Consider the following 16,985-nt stretch of genomic DNA (forward strand, 5'->3'; position numbering starts at 1 on the left):
AAAGGGGTTTTCCCATCTCGTTGTTTCAGCAGCCTGCCTGCCATCTCCTTTTCTCACTTCCTGTTTTTCTCCCCCCCTTGCTGAATGGACTGAAAAGTATCACAATACTTATGCAGATCAGATAATATGCAGATGCCTTTAGAGAAGGACTCAGTGTTATCTGTGTGTTTACTTAGAGATAGAGAGATAACAAACTTGGCTTTATCACCAAACTGCACTTAGCTGATAGTCCTGCAGGCAAGAGCAGTGAGTGAAGTCACTTGTCCTACAGGTCCACGGTTATAGCAACGCTGTATAAACAGTTAGAGGAATAAGTTCACATAGCAGACAAACAAAGCAGCATTTCAAAAGCTATATATTTAGGAAAAGCCTTCTATATTGTAGATAGAAAAAGACCTGGTGGCGCACACCTTAGGACATGGTAATAGATGTAGAATTTTGATTGGTTAGTATAATGCGTTTCGGGGATATACCCCTTCGTCAGATCTAATCCAAAAATACAAACAAAGCCAAAATATTCAAGTTCAAACATGAAACAAAAAACCATGGAATGACAACAAAAATGTTAAAAAACCTCTACACTAAATATAGAGTCCCCCGACTAAATAAACATATATATATATATATATATATATATATATATATATATATATATATTCATTCATATATATTCTATTAATATTATAAAGGTGAAAGTTTGTGAGTTTGGATGTTTGTGGGTTTGTGTGTTTGGATATTTGGATGTTTGTTCCTCAATCACAGCCAAACGGCTGAATGGATTTTGTTGAAATTTCACACACACACACAGACACACACACACACACACATTGCCCAGGAAGAGGTAATAGGCTACTGTAAATGTGGGTCACTCACCCCAAATCGCCACCGTGATCCTCCGGCTCGGCTGTAGCAGCTGGCATTCCGCCAGAGCTGGTCTGTCCACGCACCTCCTATTGGTGCATGGCAGGGTGTGGGCGGGCTATGGAGCCAGAGCTGCGGTACCATACATTGGGGGCTGAATGTGGGCGTGCCGATTGAGCAGGGAAACAGTGAGGAAGATGGCGGCAGCCCACATGGTCCCGGCGCCGCAGCTATCCCATGCCGCCTACACACTCGCACTTTGCGGACGGCTAAACAGGAGCGCACATGCTGGCGGCTGCCGCACCCGACACACCACTTAACAGGTCAGTGGGGGGTTGGGAGGGGGGCCAGGTCGGTGTCCCCAAGGATCAACCACATTCCCCCTGAACACATTTCAACTGTCGGCGCCTGGGCGCAGCCATGTCCCCTCTGGCACCCGGAGGAGTCTCCAGGGCCGACGTCAGGTTGCTATGACAGCTGGAAGCCTTGCGCTGGCTCCCCGGTCTGTCAGTCTTTCGCTTCTATTGCAGCCTAGGCTGTGTAGCCTGCAATAGAGGCGCCGGTATTATGCAGTGCATTGCATAAAACCGGTGCTTCAATTGCAGGATACGCAGCCTAGGCTGCAATCGAAGCGGAAGACTGACAGGCCGGGGAGCCAGCGCAAGGCTTCCGGCTGTCATAGCAACCTGACGCCGGCCCCCGCTCTGCCTCATGTATGCCACACGCAGCCAGCCGCCCGACAACTATGAGGAGTGAGCGAGCAGAGAGGTCTTTTTCTATCTACAACATAGTTTTATACCGACTCCACAGTCGTTCCAGCCAGTCGGTCAACCAAGGTGTGCTGCTACCTCCTCCACACCATTGTGGTTAATCATTATACAACTTTGAACTTTAACTAGTGGGCAGTTTATACATTGTCTGAACTGTTACATCCGAACCCAAGGAGAGCGCATTAGCCTGGAGTTTTTTTTCTTTGCATTTAGGAAAAAAGTCTTCAATTTACATACGCTACCAGTATAGATAGGATCCTTGAGATGGGACAACCCCTTTAATAATAACATATTGATATATTGAACCTAAGGATTAGGAAAATTTTCTAGCCAAAACAAATTTAAATGGAAAACTTGGGACAAATTTTTATTATTTATATATTTATTGAGGTTAATGTGAACAGGGACTAACCCCAGGGCCTATTTCTGTGCAGGCATCAGTAAATAGCTCATCTAAAAGTTACATGCAAATAAATTAGAAGGTTACCTGGGTAATTTTTACCATTGTTGCATCCAATCAGCAAGCATTCTAGGGAAGACATCTTGAGAATCAAATCTTGTTCCTCTGCTGTCAAATAGGAGTCACAAATACCTAATTTCCTGAAAGAACTTAAGTGCTGCTCAATTGCTGGTTCAAGGCGGCTCACAAAATCTGTACAATCATTCAGTTCTATTTCAATCTTATCTGATATTGAAAAAAGGACCTTAAAGCCTTCACAATCTACTTGAGAGAAATTATCATTATTTACTTCTGTTAATTGAATATTGAAACTTGGCACCTTATGCCCCCTGATAGACCGAAATCGGTCAATAACTGAGTCCATTATTACAATTTGGCTGGGAAAAACTGAGTAGAATTTAGCGTTGTCATTTCTTTGCTTTTCATTCTCTTTCTTTATATCATTGAGTAGAAGATATGCATCGGCATAGTCACTGTCCACAGTGGGAGCACCGTATGTTTCCAAAGATCTCTCCAGTATTGAATAATCCGGTGGTGTTAGCTGTTTTTCTGCATTGATGTTAAACTTTATACTACTCAATAAACTTAGACTTTCTGGGTATTTTTCTATAAAACGGAGAATTGTTTCTGCAGAATTGTTGTTAATCACACTAACAGAGAACACAAATTGTTTCCCTGAAAGAAACTGCAGTATAATGGGAGCGACGTCTGGTAGACCTTGACTTTTTATGGAAGATTCAATGGCAAATATTGTCAATATATTCATAAGAATCACGTTAATGTCTACAGGAGTGTGTTTACGTAATATTTCAAAATACAATTCTTCATCGAGTTTAAGTTGTGGGTGCCGTTGCAAGTGCTCTGTACTGTCCAGATGGCAATCCAAAGCTTCAGGGTTGCCATAAAGCCCAAACAAATATGTCAGGATCTTGAGAGTCGCTTTTGTAGAAATACTGGCCGCGTACTTCAGAAAATAGTAATAACGCCCAATGATTTTAAGAAAAGTATTGATCTGATGAAGGTAATGGAAACCTTTGTCCAAATCTTCAGGGTTTTCAGACTCCAATAATTCACTGAGTCTCTTTCCAGCAAGAAACTCCTGGAGTGAAGAATTATAGAATATATACATTGAATGGAGTCTCTGTGCTGTACATTTACTCAAGAGTCCATATTTGATGGCTTTGTCTCCATTCACACCGGCTGCTCTTAAGTCATTCTCTGTAAACTTAAACTGGGACTTGAACAATCCCTCGAGGGCAAGTTCTCCACATGCAGACACCTGAGAATTCACAGCTTGAGTCTCTGTAGGGAACTTAGTCGTGTTATATTTTATGTATTCCTTAAACACATGGATATCACCAGTTGTATTATCATCAGGATATTGAGTCCAAGAGGAACACTGAGCAAGAATCAGTAGAGGAGATGTCAATATGGCTGGAAAATTTTCAGATGTTTGCAGTTCCAGTATAAAGGCATCCATTTTTTTATGATCATGTGGAAACAGATTTTTGACCAGGTAAATTGAACTATATAAAGGGAATTTCTGGATGCTCATTATGGTCCTCGCATATTGTCGCAGCTTCCTTGCCTTATCAGTGCTCACGGTGACTGCCAGATTCAATCTATTCCAAGGATTCTTCAGGATTAGTTCCTCTATGGCCAATGGAATGGTTTCCACCACACCATAGTCATCCAGTAGGAAGAGGACCTTATCCTTTAATTCCCCTATTATTTCCTGCAGACTCTCTTCTGTCAGAGACATTGAGGATCCGATCAGTTGTTGGCAGATGATGTCACTAAGAGTTTGATGGCTGTCAGTGGACGCAACAGAAATATAAAACACAAGACTAAATCTGTTGAGTATAGGACAGGATCCTGAGGCCCACAGAATGGCAATCTTTCTGAGAAGAGCGGTTTTCCCACTGCCGGCTTCCCCTTCTATCATAGTGATGTCATTCAGCTCAGACAGGATATCTGCTAAGGTCAGCTGCTGCACTGGGTGATTTTTTATGTCTTTCAACACGACACAAATGTCAGCAAATTGGGAGTTCAAGTTTATAACAGAGTCTCCAAAGGGAGACGCACAGCAGAATGTACGATCATTATACCTTTCAGTGAAATATTTTTTCAAATTATTTATATTTTCTTGGATCTCTGATGGTTCATGTTTTACTTCTAAAAAATAATAAAAAAAGAAGTAAAAAGAAAACATAGAAAAGAACAATAAAGTTATGTTTAACTGAAATGCACTGATGGGCTAATAAAGTCCTTTTTTCACTTACCGTATATACTCGAGTATAAGCCGAGTTTTTCAGCACAGTTTTTGTGCTGAAAAAGCCCGCCTCGGCTTATACTCGAGTCAAGTGGCAAGACCCCTGTGGCAAGACACCTGTGGGCAGTCGCTGGAGCAGTGCTGCCGATAGGTGTGTGGTGAAGCAGCCCTGTCTCCAGGACCGCCCCAAGATGTTTCCAGAGCATCTTCTCTGCCATGGAAACAATCACCTATCAGAGGGAGCGCTGCTCCAGCGGCCACCCACAGTCAGCAGTGGGCCTCCATACCAGACCATACTCCCCCACCGCTACATCACACGCCGTCAGACGTCTTACTGTGTCTCAGTGCAGGTGGCATCATCACGATGCCTATGCTGAGACACAGTGTAATGCCGGGTGAAGAGGAGGCGGCAGCAGTAGGTTGGTAAGTAAAAGAACTTTTTGTTTGTTTGTTTTATAATAGGCCGCTACCTGCTGGCGTATCCACAGCAGGTAGCGGCCTATTTACCTACCTCCCTGGGCCTTCTCACTGCCACCCCCGCTTCCCCTTGTACTATATGCTGCAGAGGGCGGTAGTGAGTAGAGACAGGCCCAGGCTGTGATCCCACTGTCGCTATTATTATACTCGTGGGTCTTTTCAGACCCCTGAGTATAATAATCGGAGCCCCAGGGGAGGTGAGAGAACATAATAAACAGTGTTACTCACCTCTCTGGGATCCGATATTAATCCTAGCAGGCTTTGGGCCTGTATGGTACTGCTAGCACAGGCTTTGGGCCTATATGGTAATATCCAAGACCACGTGACGTCTGGGACATTATCATACAGGCCCAAAGCCTGCTAGGATTAACATGAGCACAAACAGAATGACATGCATTTTCCCCCCTCGGCTTATACTCGAGTCAATAAGTTTTCCCGTTTTTTTGTGGTAAAATTAGGGGCTTCGGCTTATATTCGGGTTGACTTATACTCAAGTATATACGGTAAATTAAGAATATTGTCTTAGTTTTGTTTAGGATAGATACGATAGATAGATAGATAGATAGATAGATAGATAGATAGAATATTCTTACCTGTGATTGGATATATACTTTTGGAAATATATCTGAATGATGTTCCCTGAAATAAACATGATAGGTACTAAACACATGATTCAGGAGGCTAATTATTTCAATATGGTGCAGAACAGAATCCTTGAATTACTGCAGTCCTTTGCTTCCTGCCTGCTCTTGGACCAGTACCACCACATGTCCTTGATTCACCATAACATTACAGTGCCACCAACAAAGGTTGGGATATCCAGGTTAAATCCTAAAATGTATGTAATGCAAATAGTACAGCATTCTACTGGACACCGCTAAACTGTCTATATAATGCATATGTGCTGTTTTGTGTTCCCTGTATATAGTTGTGTATAAAACCTGTACTTTTCCTCCTAAGAGGGGCTGTACCACAGTAATTGACACTGTGGCAAAGTTGCTGGTTACCTTACGGTACTGTTTTGCAGGTAAAAGATATGTTTAATCTGTTTTCTGCAACCTTGAGTCTTCCAAGTCTCATTTCTTGTATCAACATCATGAGCACTCCAACCTCCATCTTGTTCAGGAGTACGGAAGACAATTAGGAAAATACCATCACCAGGGCTCCTCAGCTCTGCACCAGTCCAGGAGGAAAGCTGAAGGATTTGGTTGCGTCATCTAGCCACCTTGATTACTCCTGTTTCTATTACTCCTAGCCTCTGGGTTCCCTCCAAGTTGCTTCAATAGTTGGGTTAACTAACTCCTATGCATCTATTTCCATCCACTCTAATTCTCATTTTGCTGCAATCCCATAACTATTGGAACTGCAACATCAGTGAACAGTATCTGTAGTGTATGCAAATGGTATATATGCACGATGACTTGCTAATACTAACTACACAGTGATATAATATATGCAATTGTGTCACTATCTAAATGAAATATTTACACAGTATATTACATACACATTTAATACAGTATAATGAAATCACGTATCTCAGAAGTTAGCTGGTTGCCTGAGACTGCAGTCGAGAATTTCTTATAGTTTAACTAATTTGTTCCGATTTGCCTACAGACAGCTGTGATACAGACATAGGCTGAAAATGTCATTCATTGCTAAAAGGACTACGATTTTAGAAGACATTCAGGGAATTTCTGGCTATTTGTAGGCAAATCTGTGTCTCAACTCTGCCCCAATGCGCTTGAAACTGACTTCCATATTCATAAAAAGATGATTCTCAATGCATTGCGTTATCAGTTTGTGGCCAGTAAGATACGTTTCTGCATCTATTAACCTTTATATGGCAATATTATTGCTTTGGGAGGCATTTTTAACCTAACAGGTTAAAAGGTTAAGGTTTTCGGGTAAAAAGTATGCAAATAAGACCTCATTGGTGAAAAAGAGGAACTTGCTAGAGATGAGCGAACACTAAAATGTTCGAGGTTCGAAATTCGAATCGAACAGCCGCTCACTGTTCGTGTGTTCGAACGGGTTTCGAACCCCATTATAGTCTATGGGGAACATATACTCGTTAAGGGGGAAACCCAAATCCGTGTCTGAAGGGTCACCAAGTCCACTATGACACCCCAGGAAATGATGCCAACACCTCTGGAATGACACTGGGACAGCAGGGGAAGCATGTCTGGGGGCATCTAACACACCAAAGACCCTCTATTACCCCAACATCACAGCCTAACAACTACACACTTTACACATTCAAAAAAACCTCTATCAAAGTGGGAAAATACCTGGAAACCTTCTTTACTCCCCAAATGGATGGACACAAACCCCAATTTAAGCTCAACAAACAGTAACAACCACCCCTTTAAATCACGTTCCCCATGACAACCACGGATGGAATAGACAATGGGAAATCCAAAAGCCCTCACCCTTAACTGTCATTTTGAGTGTGTGTGTGTGTGTGTGTGTGTGTGTGTGTGTGTGTGTGTGTGTGATGTGGTAAGACCTTCCAAAATTCACTTTTCTAGCCCTTAACATGAGCCCTTCCAAACAAAGTTACAGGACCTTAAGCTGAGCTACCAGCAGAGATTGAGGCCCTTGGCATGAGTAGAGCCTTGCACCAGCAGTGTTTTTGGCACTTAGGGTGAGTTGAGCCTTGTACCAGCGTGTGTCCCTTAACATCAGGCGGGCCCTAAGTTCTGCGCTTTGCACAAAAGTTCCACATTAACTAGGCTGAATGGTACAAACCTTAGTAGGCCCGAGAACCAGGAACAGGTCTTGCAATGGCTGTCAGATAACGCTTAAAGCACATTGTCCACCAGCCAGTCAGCCTCTACCTCCTCTTACCCAACAGTCTTGTCCTCCTTCCACCCAAAATTCCCAATCTTCCCAGAACAATAACCCCAACTGTCCCTGCTCCCCAGAGCTGTTCTCCCTTCCTTTGACTGTACCGCAACCTGCCCCTCCATTTCGCAATTCCACGGACCTAACAGACGAGTATCTGTGTCCAGATGCTCAAACACTAGAGTCTCCTCCATCTCCGGTCGATTTGGTGGCGGATGACCAGCAACCCACCCTCATCGACGACGATGAGACGCAGTTGCTGTCAGGGCAGCCAGTTGACATGCGCATTGTGCAGGAGGAGGAGGCGAGACAGGAGTTGGAAGAGGAGGTGGTGGACGACGAGGACACCGACCCCACCTGGACAAGGCGGATATCAAGCTGGGAAAGTAGTGTGGATGTTGAGGCAGGTGCAGCACCAAAAAGGGTAGCTAGAGGCAGAGACATGTCCAGAGGCAGAGGTCAGCTGCTTTGCCGAAGCCAGGCCAGACCCGGAATGTCTGAAGATGTTCCCTTTTGTACCCAGCCCAGAAAAACTCCCCCATCGAGGGCACGTTTCTCGAAGGTGTAGAGTTTTTTCAAGGAATGCGCCGAGGACAGATATAGTGTCGTCTACACAATTTGCCTCTCGAAATCGAGTAGGGGCCCTGAGAAGAGCAACCTGTCCACCACTTCAATGCACCGTCATTTGGAATCCAAGCACTGGAATCAGTGGCAGGCAGCAACGGCAGGACAAACGTCGCCCGCCGTTCATGCCACTGCCTCTGCTCACAGTGCTGGCGATGCACTCCAGAGGACGAGCCAGGACATCACTTCATCTGCCTCCGCCACTTTGTTGACTTCTCCCTCATCCTCCCCTGTTTCTGTCTTATCTCCTTCTCCTGCACCATCAAAGGCACCATCAGGCGCTTCTTTACAACAACCCACCATCTCTCAGACATTGGAGCGCCGGCAGAAATACACCGCTAACCACCCACCCACGCAAGCCTAGAACGCCAACATCGCTAAACTGCTGGCCCAGGAGATGTTGGCGTTCCGGCTTGTTGAAACTCCCGCCTTCCCGGACCTGATGGCAACTGTGGCACCTCACTATGCCGTCCCTAGCCGTCACAACTTCTCCCGGTGTGGCGTCCCCGCCTTGCACCAGCACATGTCACTCAACATCAGGTGGGCCCTTAGTTCCGCGCTTTGCTGCAAGGTCCACTTGACCACCGACACTTGGACAAGCGCCTGTGGTCAGGGATGCTGCTTATCTTTAAGGACAGGCAGGGTGAATGTGGTGGAGTCTGGTCCCGGGGTGCAAACTGAGGTACCCTATCTCCTCTCCCAGGCCAAAATTCATGGCAGGAGTAGACTGAAACCCTACGACACTGCAACCTCCACCCCAGCTACTAGCGGCAAACGCTAAAACACTGGTGTGGGGAGACGTCAGCAGGCGGTGCTGAAGCTCATCAGCTTGGGGGACAGACAACACAGTGCCTCCGAGGTCAGGGATGCCATCCTGGCTGAGATGGCATTTTTTTTTCCCTGCTACACCTGGGGCCTGGCATTTTTACGCCTGTGATAATGGCTGGAACCTGGTAGCAGCTCTGGAGCTTGCCAGCCTCCAACACGTTCCATGTTTGGCCCACGTCTAACCTAGTGGTGCAACGTTTTTTGAAAACATACCCAAATGTACCGAAGCTACTGTTGAAAATGCGGCGCTTGTGCGCCCACTTTTGCAAGTGTACAGGAGTCGCTGCTAGCCTAAAAACACTCTAGCAAGGCCTACATCTGTCCAAACACAGGCTGTTGTCCGTCATTCACACGCTGAAACCCTACAATACCATATCTTGAGCAGGGTGTGTGAGCTGCACAGACCTTTGATGGAGTTCCATCTACAAAACCCAAGGATTCCTCAAAGTCAGCTCCCAAAGTTTCTGCACCATGAGTTTCCAGGGGTGGCAGAGTTATGGCTAGGGGCAGAGGCATGGATAGGGATGATGTCTAGGGGCAAAAGCAGTGTGGATGTGGAGGCAAGCTAAGCAGCAAAAACTGGGGGTACAAGCTAAGGCATGGACTGGGGTGATGTCTAGGGGCAAAAGCAGTGTGGATGTGGAGGCAAGCTAAGCAGCAAAAACTGGGGGTACAAGCTAAGGCATGGACTGGGGTGATGTCTAGGGGCAAAAGCAGTGTGGATGTGGAGGCAAGCTAAGCAGCAAAAACTGGGGGTACAAGCTAAGGCATGGACTGGGGTGATGTCTAGGGGCAAAAGCAGAGTGGATGTGGAGGCAAGCTAAGCAGCAAAAACTGGGGGTACAAGCTAAGGCATGGACTGGGGTGATGTCTAGGGGCAAAAGCAGTGTGGATGTGGAGGCAAGCTAAGCAGGGAAAAAGGTGGCTAGAGGCAAAGGGATGTCCAGAGGCAGAAGACAGCTGCATGACAGAAGCTAGACCTGAGCCAGCAAGGCCCAAGATGCCCTCTTTTCTAGCTTCCTTAGAAAAATTCCCCCATCGAGGCCACGTTCCTCGCTGGGGGAGATAATTTCTAAATGTATAGGTGGAGGACAAACTGAGTGTGGTTTACACACTTTGCAATGCGACTCCCCATCTCCCAGGCCTTTCATTCCAGGCTAAAGTACAGCACAACCCACCCACATGCCCAAGGCTTCAACGGCCTCATCTCAAAAATTCTGGCCCAGGAGATGTTGGGGTCCCGGCTTGTGGACACTCTGCCCTTTTTGGGCCTGCTGGCTAGGGGCCACTTCACTGTGCCATCCACACCAGCACTTTTCCCCAAACATGAGGCGGTCCCTAAGTTCAGCGCTTTGCCCAAAAGTTCCACGTGACCAGCTATGAATGGACAAGTGCATGCGGACAGGGACGCTAACTTTTAATCTTGGCACAGTGGTTGAATGTACTTGAGGCATGGACCGGGTCGCAAAATGTGGTAGACTGACTTGTCTCCTCACACAACATTCCTGGGAGGAGGGCTGAAACACCACCCTCCTCCTCCGCTGTTAGATTGACCCCAGCTACGAGCTGGAAACACTGCAACACTGGTGTGGGGAGACGTCAGCAGGCCGGGCTGAAGCTCATCAGCTTGGGGGACGGACAGCACACTGCCTCTGAGGTCAGGGATGCCATCCTGGATGAGATGGCAATTTGTTTATCCCCACTGCCCCTGGGGCCAGGCTTTTTTGTCTTGTTGGAGGGCTCTGGAGCTTGCCAGCCTCCAACACGTTCCATGCCTGGCCCACGTGTTCAATCTAGTGGTGCAACGATTTTTAAAAACATACCCCAAATTAGCAGAGATAAGGGTGAAAGTGGGGCACTTGGACACCCACTTTCCCAAGTCTACAGTACCTGGAGCTAGCCGCAATACACTCCAGCAAGGCCTACATCTGCCTGAAGCACCTACTGTTGTGCGAGGTCACCACACACTCAAACCCTAGATACCGTATGTTGAGCAGGGTGTGTGAGCAGCAGAGACCTTTGATGGAGTACCAGCTACAAAACCCAAGGGTTCCTCAGAGTCAGCTCCCTCACTTTCTGCACCATGAGTTTCCATGGGTGGCAGAGTTATGGCTAGAGGCACAGGCATGGATAGGGGTAATGTGTAGGGGCAAAAGCAGTGTGGATGTGGAGGCAAGCTAAGCATAAAAAACTGGGGGTAAAAGCAGAGGCATGGACTGGGGTGATGTCTAGGGGCAAAAGCAGTGTGCATGTGGAGGGAAGCTAAATCGACAAAAAAAGCTCGGGAAAAGCACAGGCAGAAACTGGGGTGATGTTTAGGGGCGCAAGCATTGTTGATGTGGAGGGAAGCTAAGCATAAAAAACTGGGGGTAAAAGCAGAGGCATGGACTGGGGTGATGTCTAGGGGCAAAAGCAGTGTGGATGTGGAGGCAAGCAAAGCAGGGAAAATGGTGGCTAAAGGCAAAGGGATGTCCATAGGCAGCAAGGGCAAAGATGCAAAACTCTCCCCTGTTTCAAGAATTTTCCTGACTTGTCTCCCCACAAAACATTCCTGGGAGGAGGGCTGAAACACCACCCTCCTCCTCCTCCGCTGTTAGATTGACCCCAGCTACGAGCTGGAAACGCTGCAACACTGGTGTGGGGAGACGTCAGCGGGCCGTGCTGAAGCTCATCAGCTTGGGGGCCAGACAGCACACTGCCTACAAAGTGAGTCATGCCATTCTCGATGAGACGGCAATGTGGTTTTTGCCACTGCACCTGGGCCCAGGCATGTTGTCATGTGTGATAATGGCCGTAACCTGGGATCGGCTCTGTAGCTTGGCAGCCTGCAACATATTCCATGCCTGGGCCACGTTTTTAACTCATTGCTGCTAATCTTTTTAAAAAGGTACCCCAATGTTCCTGAGCTACTGGTGAAAGTGTGGCGCTTGTGCGGATAGTTTTTAAAGTCTATAGTTGCCGCTGCTAGCCTCTATGCACTCCTACAACGCCTGTACCTGCTGGAACAACGGCTGTTGTGCGACGTCTCCACACTGCTGGCACTAAACATATCATGTGTTGAGCAGAGTGTGTGAGCAGCACAGACCTTTGATTTAGTTCCAACTCCAAAACCCTCGGGTTCGTCAAAGTCAACTCCCTCAGTTGCTCAACCATGAGTGGCCATGGGTGGCAGACTTATGTGAAATCCCATCCCATCCATTGCACTGGACACGAAACATTAGCATGCGCTCAGCACAACTCCGGATATGGCAGCTGCGTTAAGCAGGGTGCAGGGTACAACACAGACCAGGCCCGAGCACCAGGAACAGGTGTTAGAAATACTGCAGCATCCGCCATTTCCTTCCAATTTTGGGGTTTTGGACCCGCCACCGACTTGTCTGGACCTCAGTGGGGATCATGAGACACAGTTGCCATCAGGGCAAGCTGTGGTCATGTGCGGTTTGCAGTAAGGGGGCAGTGCGCAATTGGAAGAGGAGTTGGTGGATGACGAGGCCACCGACCCCACATGGACAGGGGTGATGTCTAGGGGCTAAAGCAGTGTAGATGTGGAGGGAAGCTAATTCAACAAAAAAACAGGGTAGAAGCAAAGGCATAAACTGGGGTGATGTTTAGGGGCTAAAGCAGTGTAGATGTGGAGGGAAGCTAATTCAACAAAAAAACAGGGTAGAAGCAAAGGCATAAACTGGGGTGATGTTTAGGGGCTAAAGCAGTGTAGATGTGGAGGGAAGCTAAGCAGCAAAAACAGTGGGTAGAAGCAAAGGCATGCAAAACTCTACCCTGTTGGAAGACTTATTCCTAGGTCTGGAACACGTTAATGGCCCCCCCTGGACAAATTACTGCCACTCAGGGGCCTAGTGTCACCAGGAGGGACAAGTATAGGCGCATGTTGTGGGAATACCTGGCCAACACCAGCTCTGTCCTCTCCGATCCCTCTGTGCTCTACTGCCTACACTTATTTTTTCATCTTTTTTTTCTGCACTGCACATCTCTTGCCTACTTCCTTTGGGATCTTAGAAGTGGTGGTCCACTTCCAAAGGTGGTAATTTCAGGGCTGGAGTTGTCAATAGACAGTGTAACGGGAGTAGCTGAGGTATCGCTGTCTTAACCACTTTTTGGCACAAAATTAACTTCCAAAGCCAAGTATGGTGCAAGTATATGATTCAAGGACACCTACACACCTATCTCTGACACATTGGGGAGTTCACCCTCATGCGCCCTTTTGGCCTGCACCATCATGCGCCTCTTCCCAGCCACTCCACATCTCCCAAGCTTTTCATTGCAGGCAGAAGTACAACACAACCCACCCCCATGCCCAAGCCTTTAACAGCCTCATCGATAAACTGCTGGCCCTGGAGATGTTGGTGTTTGTTTATGCTTCTGGATACCCAGGCCTTCCGTCAGCAGATGGCAGCTGGGGCACCTCCCTATGCTGGGCCTAGCCGTTACTACTTCTCTTGGTGTGCTGTCCCTGCCTTGCGCCTGCATGTGTCCCATAACATCAGTCGGGCCCAGAGCTCTGCGCTTTGCTGCAAGGTCCACTAGACCACCAACACATGGACAAGCGCCTGTGGTCAGGGATGCTGCAGTGCTTATCTTTAATGACAGGCAGGGTGAATGTGGTGGAGTCTGGTCCCCGGGTGCAAACTGGGGTGGCCTATCTCCTCTCCCAGGCCAAAATTCATGGCAGGAGTAGACTGAAACCCTACGATGCTGCAACCTCCACCCCAGCTACTAGCGGCAAACGCTGTAACACTGGCGTGGGGAGATGTCAGCAGGCCATGCTGAAGCTGATCAGCTTGGGGGACAGACAGCACAGTGCCTCCGAGGTCAGGGATGCCATCCTGGCTAAGATGGCATTTTTTTTTTCCTGCTACACCTGGGGCCTGGCATTTTTGCGCCTGTGATAATGGCTGGAACCTGGTAGCAGATCTGGAGCTTGCCAGACTCAAACACGGTCCACGCATGGCCCACGTTTTTCAACTTGTTGGTGCCATGTTTCTTTGAAACCTACACCATTGTGCCTGATATACAGGTCAAAGTGGGGCCATTTTCGTAAGTGAGAACTAGCCTCTGCTAGGCAGAAAACATTCAGAGCACACTCCTCTCATCTTCGCACCGTTGGCTGGCGGAGGAAGACGAGGGGGTTGGAGTGGCATCTGATGTCCCTGTCCCACAAGAGGCTAGAGGGTGCACTTCAGTGCATCCCATTGCTTCACCACAAATGGTGTGAAGGGGAGTGGAAAATGGAGGAAATGGAGAGTGACCCTTACAGTTGGGGCCAGCAAAGGCATGCCAAGTAACACACTGGCACACATGGCTGACTTCATCTTGGGTTGCTTTTCAACACATATTTCACATCATGAAGAACAAATAAGACTGGATTTTTACAAGCCTCGAACCCCGGTCTAGGTCTAATGTCTGTTCCTTTCTTATATTAGGGGAGAGGGAAAAAAAATTACTTCAGTGATACGTTTAGCGTACATAGACTGACTATTAATGTGTATCCCACTTAGTGTTGTTAGGGTTACACACCGTCACAACCTGGCTAAAGCTTCTATAGCTGTTAATAAAGTCAACATAACTTTACGGTATCCAAAAAGACAGCTGGTACCGACAGAGAGCAAGACAAATGTCAACCAAAGCTGTGAGCTCTGAACACCCAGAGTGACTTTGGCGTCATCATCATTATAAGGGAGCGGGTGGTAATAAATAACTTGGCAGTGCCTAAAACCCAAAAAGCTTATACAACTATATTTACATTAAGATACACAAATGACATTTTTTAGTAGCATGTCATGAGACAAGCTGATAAGATCTTCCTTTGTGCAGTGCTATTTGAAAGTTAAACGCTGCCTTTATTTTAATTCTGGAGAAGGTGCAGACATTAGTTTTAGAACATGTTGTCTTCATTGTCCAAATCCTCTATATAGGTAATGTGTTTTTCGGGCCGAGCTGTCTGGGAACAAGCTGGTGCAGCACTGACAACCTGGGTGAATATGTCAAGAGCCTGAGATGTAGGGTGAATGAATCCCCAAATTATTTGGGGAATTTCCACTCAGAAACTGGCACTATATACCAGTAGCAAAAATTGTGGGTGCACGTAACCCCAATATATTCTTTGAATTCCCAGTCACACAATGGCACTATATGGCAGTGGCAGGACTTGAGTGTATTTGTAACCCCAATATATTCTTTGCATTCCCAGTCAGACAATGGCACTATATGGCAGTGGCAGGACTTGAAGGTATTTGTAACCCCAATATATTCTTTGAATTCCCAGTCAGACAATGGCACTATATGGCAGTGGCAGGACTTGAAGGTATTTGTAACCCCAATATATTCTTTGCATTCCCAGTCAGACAATGGCACTATATGGCAGTGGCAGGACTTGAAGGTATTTGTAACCCCAATATATTCTTTGAATTCCCAGTCAGACAATGGCACTATATGGCAGTGGCAGGACTTGAAGGTATTTGTAACCCCAATATATTCTTTGCATTCCCAGTCAGACAATGGCACTATATGGCAGTGGCAGGACTTGAAGGTATTTGTAACCCCAATATATTCTTTGCATTCCCAGTCAGACAATGGCACTATATGGCAGTGGCAGGACTTGAAGGTATTTGTAACCCCAATATATTCTTTGCGTTCCCAGTCAGACAATGGCACTATATGGCAGTGGCAGGACTTGAAGGTATTTGTAACCCCAATATATTCTTTGCATTCCCAGTCAGACAATGGCACTATATGGCAGTAGCAAAAATAGTGGGTGTATATAGCCCCAATTCTATTGCTAGGGGACTTGCTGGGTATTTCTGGGGTGAAGGTGGGGGGGCACACCGTTGGAACGGGGATCGGGGGTGTATATGTAGGGTATACGGGAATACACTGTCAGTGTATTCCATTCAGGATCCTGGGAAAGCTGGGTTGCGGCGATTGAGCCCGTCAGTGACACATTACACTGACAAGCTTCTCCCTGGAATTGAAGTTATATGTAACCCCAATATATTCTTTGAATTCCCAGTCAGACAATGGCACTATATGGCAGTAGCAAAAATAGTGGGTGTATATAGCCCCAATTCTATTGCTAGGGGACTTGCAGGGTATTTCTGGGGTGAAGGTGGGGGGGCACACCGTTGGAACGGGGATCGGGGGTGTATATATAGGGTATACGGGAATACACTGTCAGTGTATTCCATTCAGGATCCGCGGAAAGCTGGGTTGCGGCGATTGAGCCCGTCAGTGCCACGTTACACTGACAAGCTTCTCCCTGGAATTTAGCTCTTACAAGAGCTGTTGGTTGTCTTCTCCTTCCTATCCTAGCCTGTCCCTGCCTACCCAGAATCTAAGCCCTAGCTAACTGGACGGAAACCTCCGTCCCCGGTGAATTGCAAGCTCAGAATGACGCAAACCTGGGCGGCGCTGTTCTTTTAAATTAGAGGTCACATGTTTTCGGCAGCCAATGGGTTTTTCCTACTTTTTTCAACGTCACCGGTGTCGTAGTTCCTGTCCCACCTACCCTGCGCTGTTATTGGAGCAAAAAAGGCGCCAGGGAAGGTGGGAGGGGAATCGAGTAATGGCGCACTTTACCACGCGGTGTTCGATTCGATTCGAACATGCCGAACAGCCTAATATCCGATCGAACATGAGTTCGATAGAACACTGTTCGCTCATCTCTAGAACTTGCTCTTAATACCACCTCTTGGAAGGTAGCTCCTTATACAGTGCCTTGGGAAAGTATTCGGCTTCCTTGAACTTTTCAACCTTTTGCCACATTTCAGGCTTCAAACATAAAGATATAAAATTAAATTTTTTGGGGGAAGAATCAACAACAAGTGGGACACAATTG

The 16,985-nt window shown here is 46.9% G+C and overlaps 1 protein-coding gene and 1 long non-coding RNA gene across 2 annotated transcripts in view; one reads left to right on the forward strand and one right to left on the reverse strand.

Moving 5' to 3' along the window:
- The window catches only part of LOC142200553 (uncharacterized), a 221,536-nt gene that overhangs the window by 154,840 nt on the left and 49,711 nt on the right, over nucleotides 1–16,985 (forward strand). The window lies entirely within an intron of this gene.
- LOC142200526 (baculoviral IAP repeat-containing protein 1-like) overlaps nucleotides 1–16,985 on the reverse strand; it is a 34,798-nt gene that overhangs the window by 9,921 nt on the left and 7,892 nt on the right. Inside the window, exons 4-5 of the mRNA XM_075270957.1 lie at nucleotides 5,434–5,479; nucleotides 2,119–4,266 (exon numbers count right to left, since the gene is read on the reverse strand). Coding sequence (XP_075127058.1) covers nucleotides 2,119–4,266; nucleotides 5,434–5,479 — 2,194 coding nt within the window. The remainder of the gene's footprint in view (nucleotides 1–2,118; nucleotides 4,267–5,433; nucleotides 5,480–16,985) is intronic.

This window comes from Leptodactylus fuscus, chromosome 1, assembly GCF_031893055.1.
Source record: "Leptodactylus fuscus isolate aLepFus1 chromosome 1, aLepFus1.hap2, whole genome shotgun sequence".
In the NCBI taxonomy this organism is placed as follows: Eukaryota; Metazoa; Chordata; class Amphibia; order Anura; family Leptodactylidae; genus Leptodactylus; species Leptodactylus fuscus.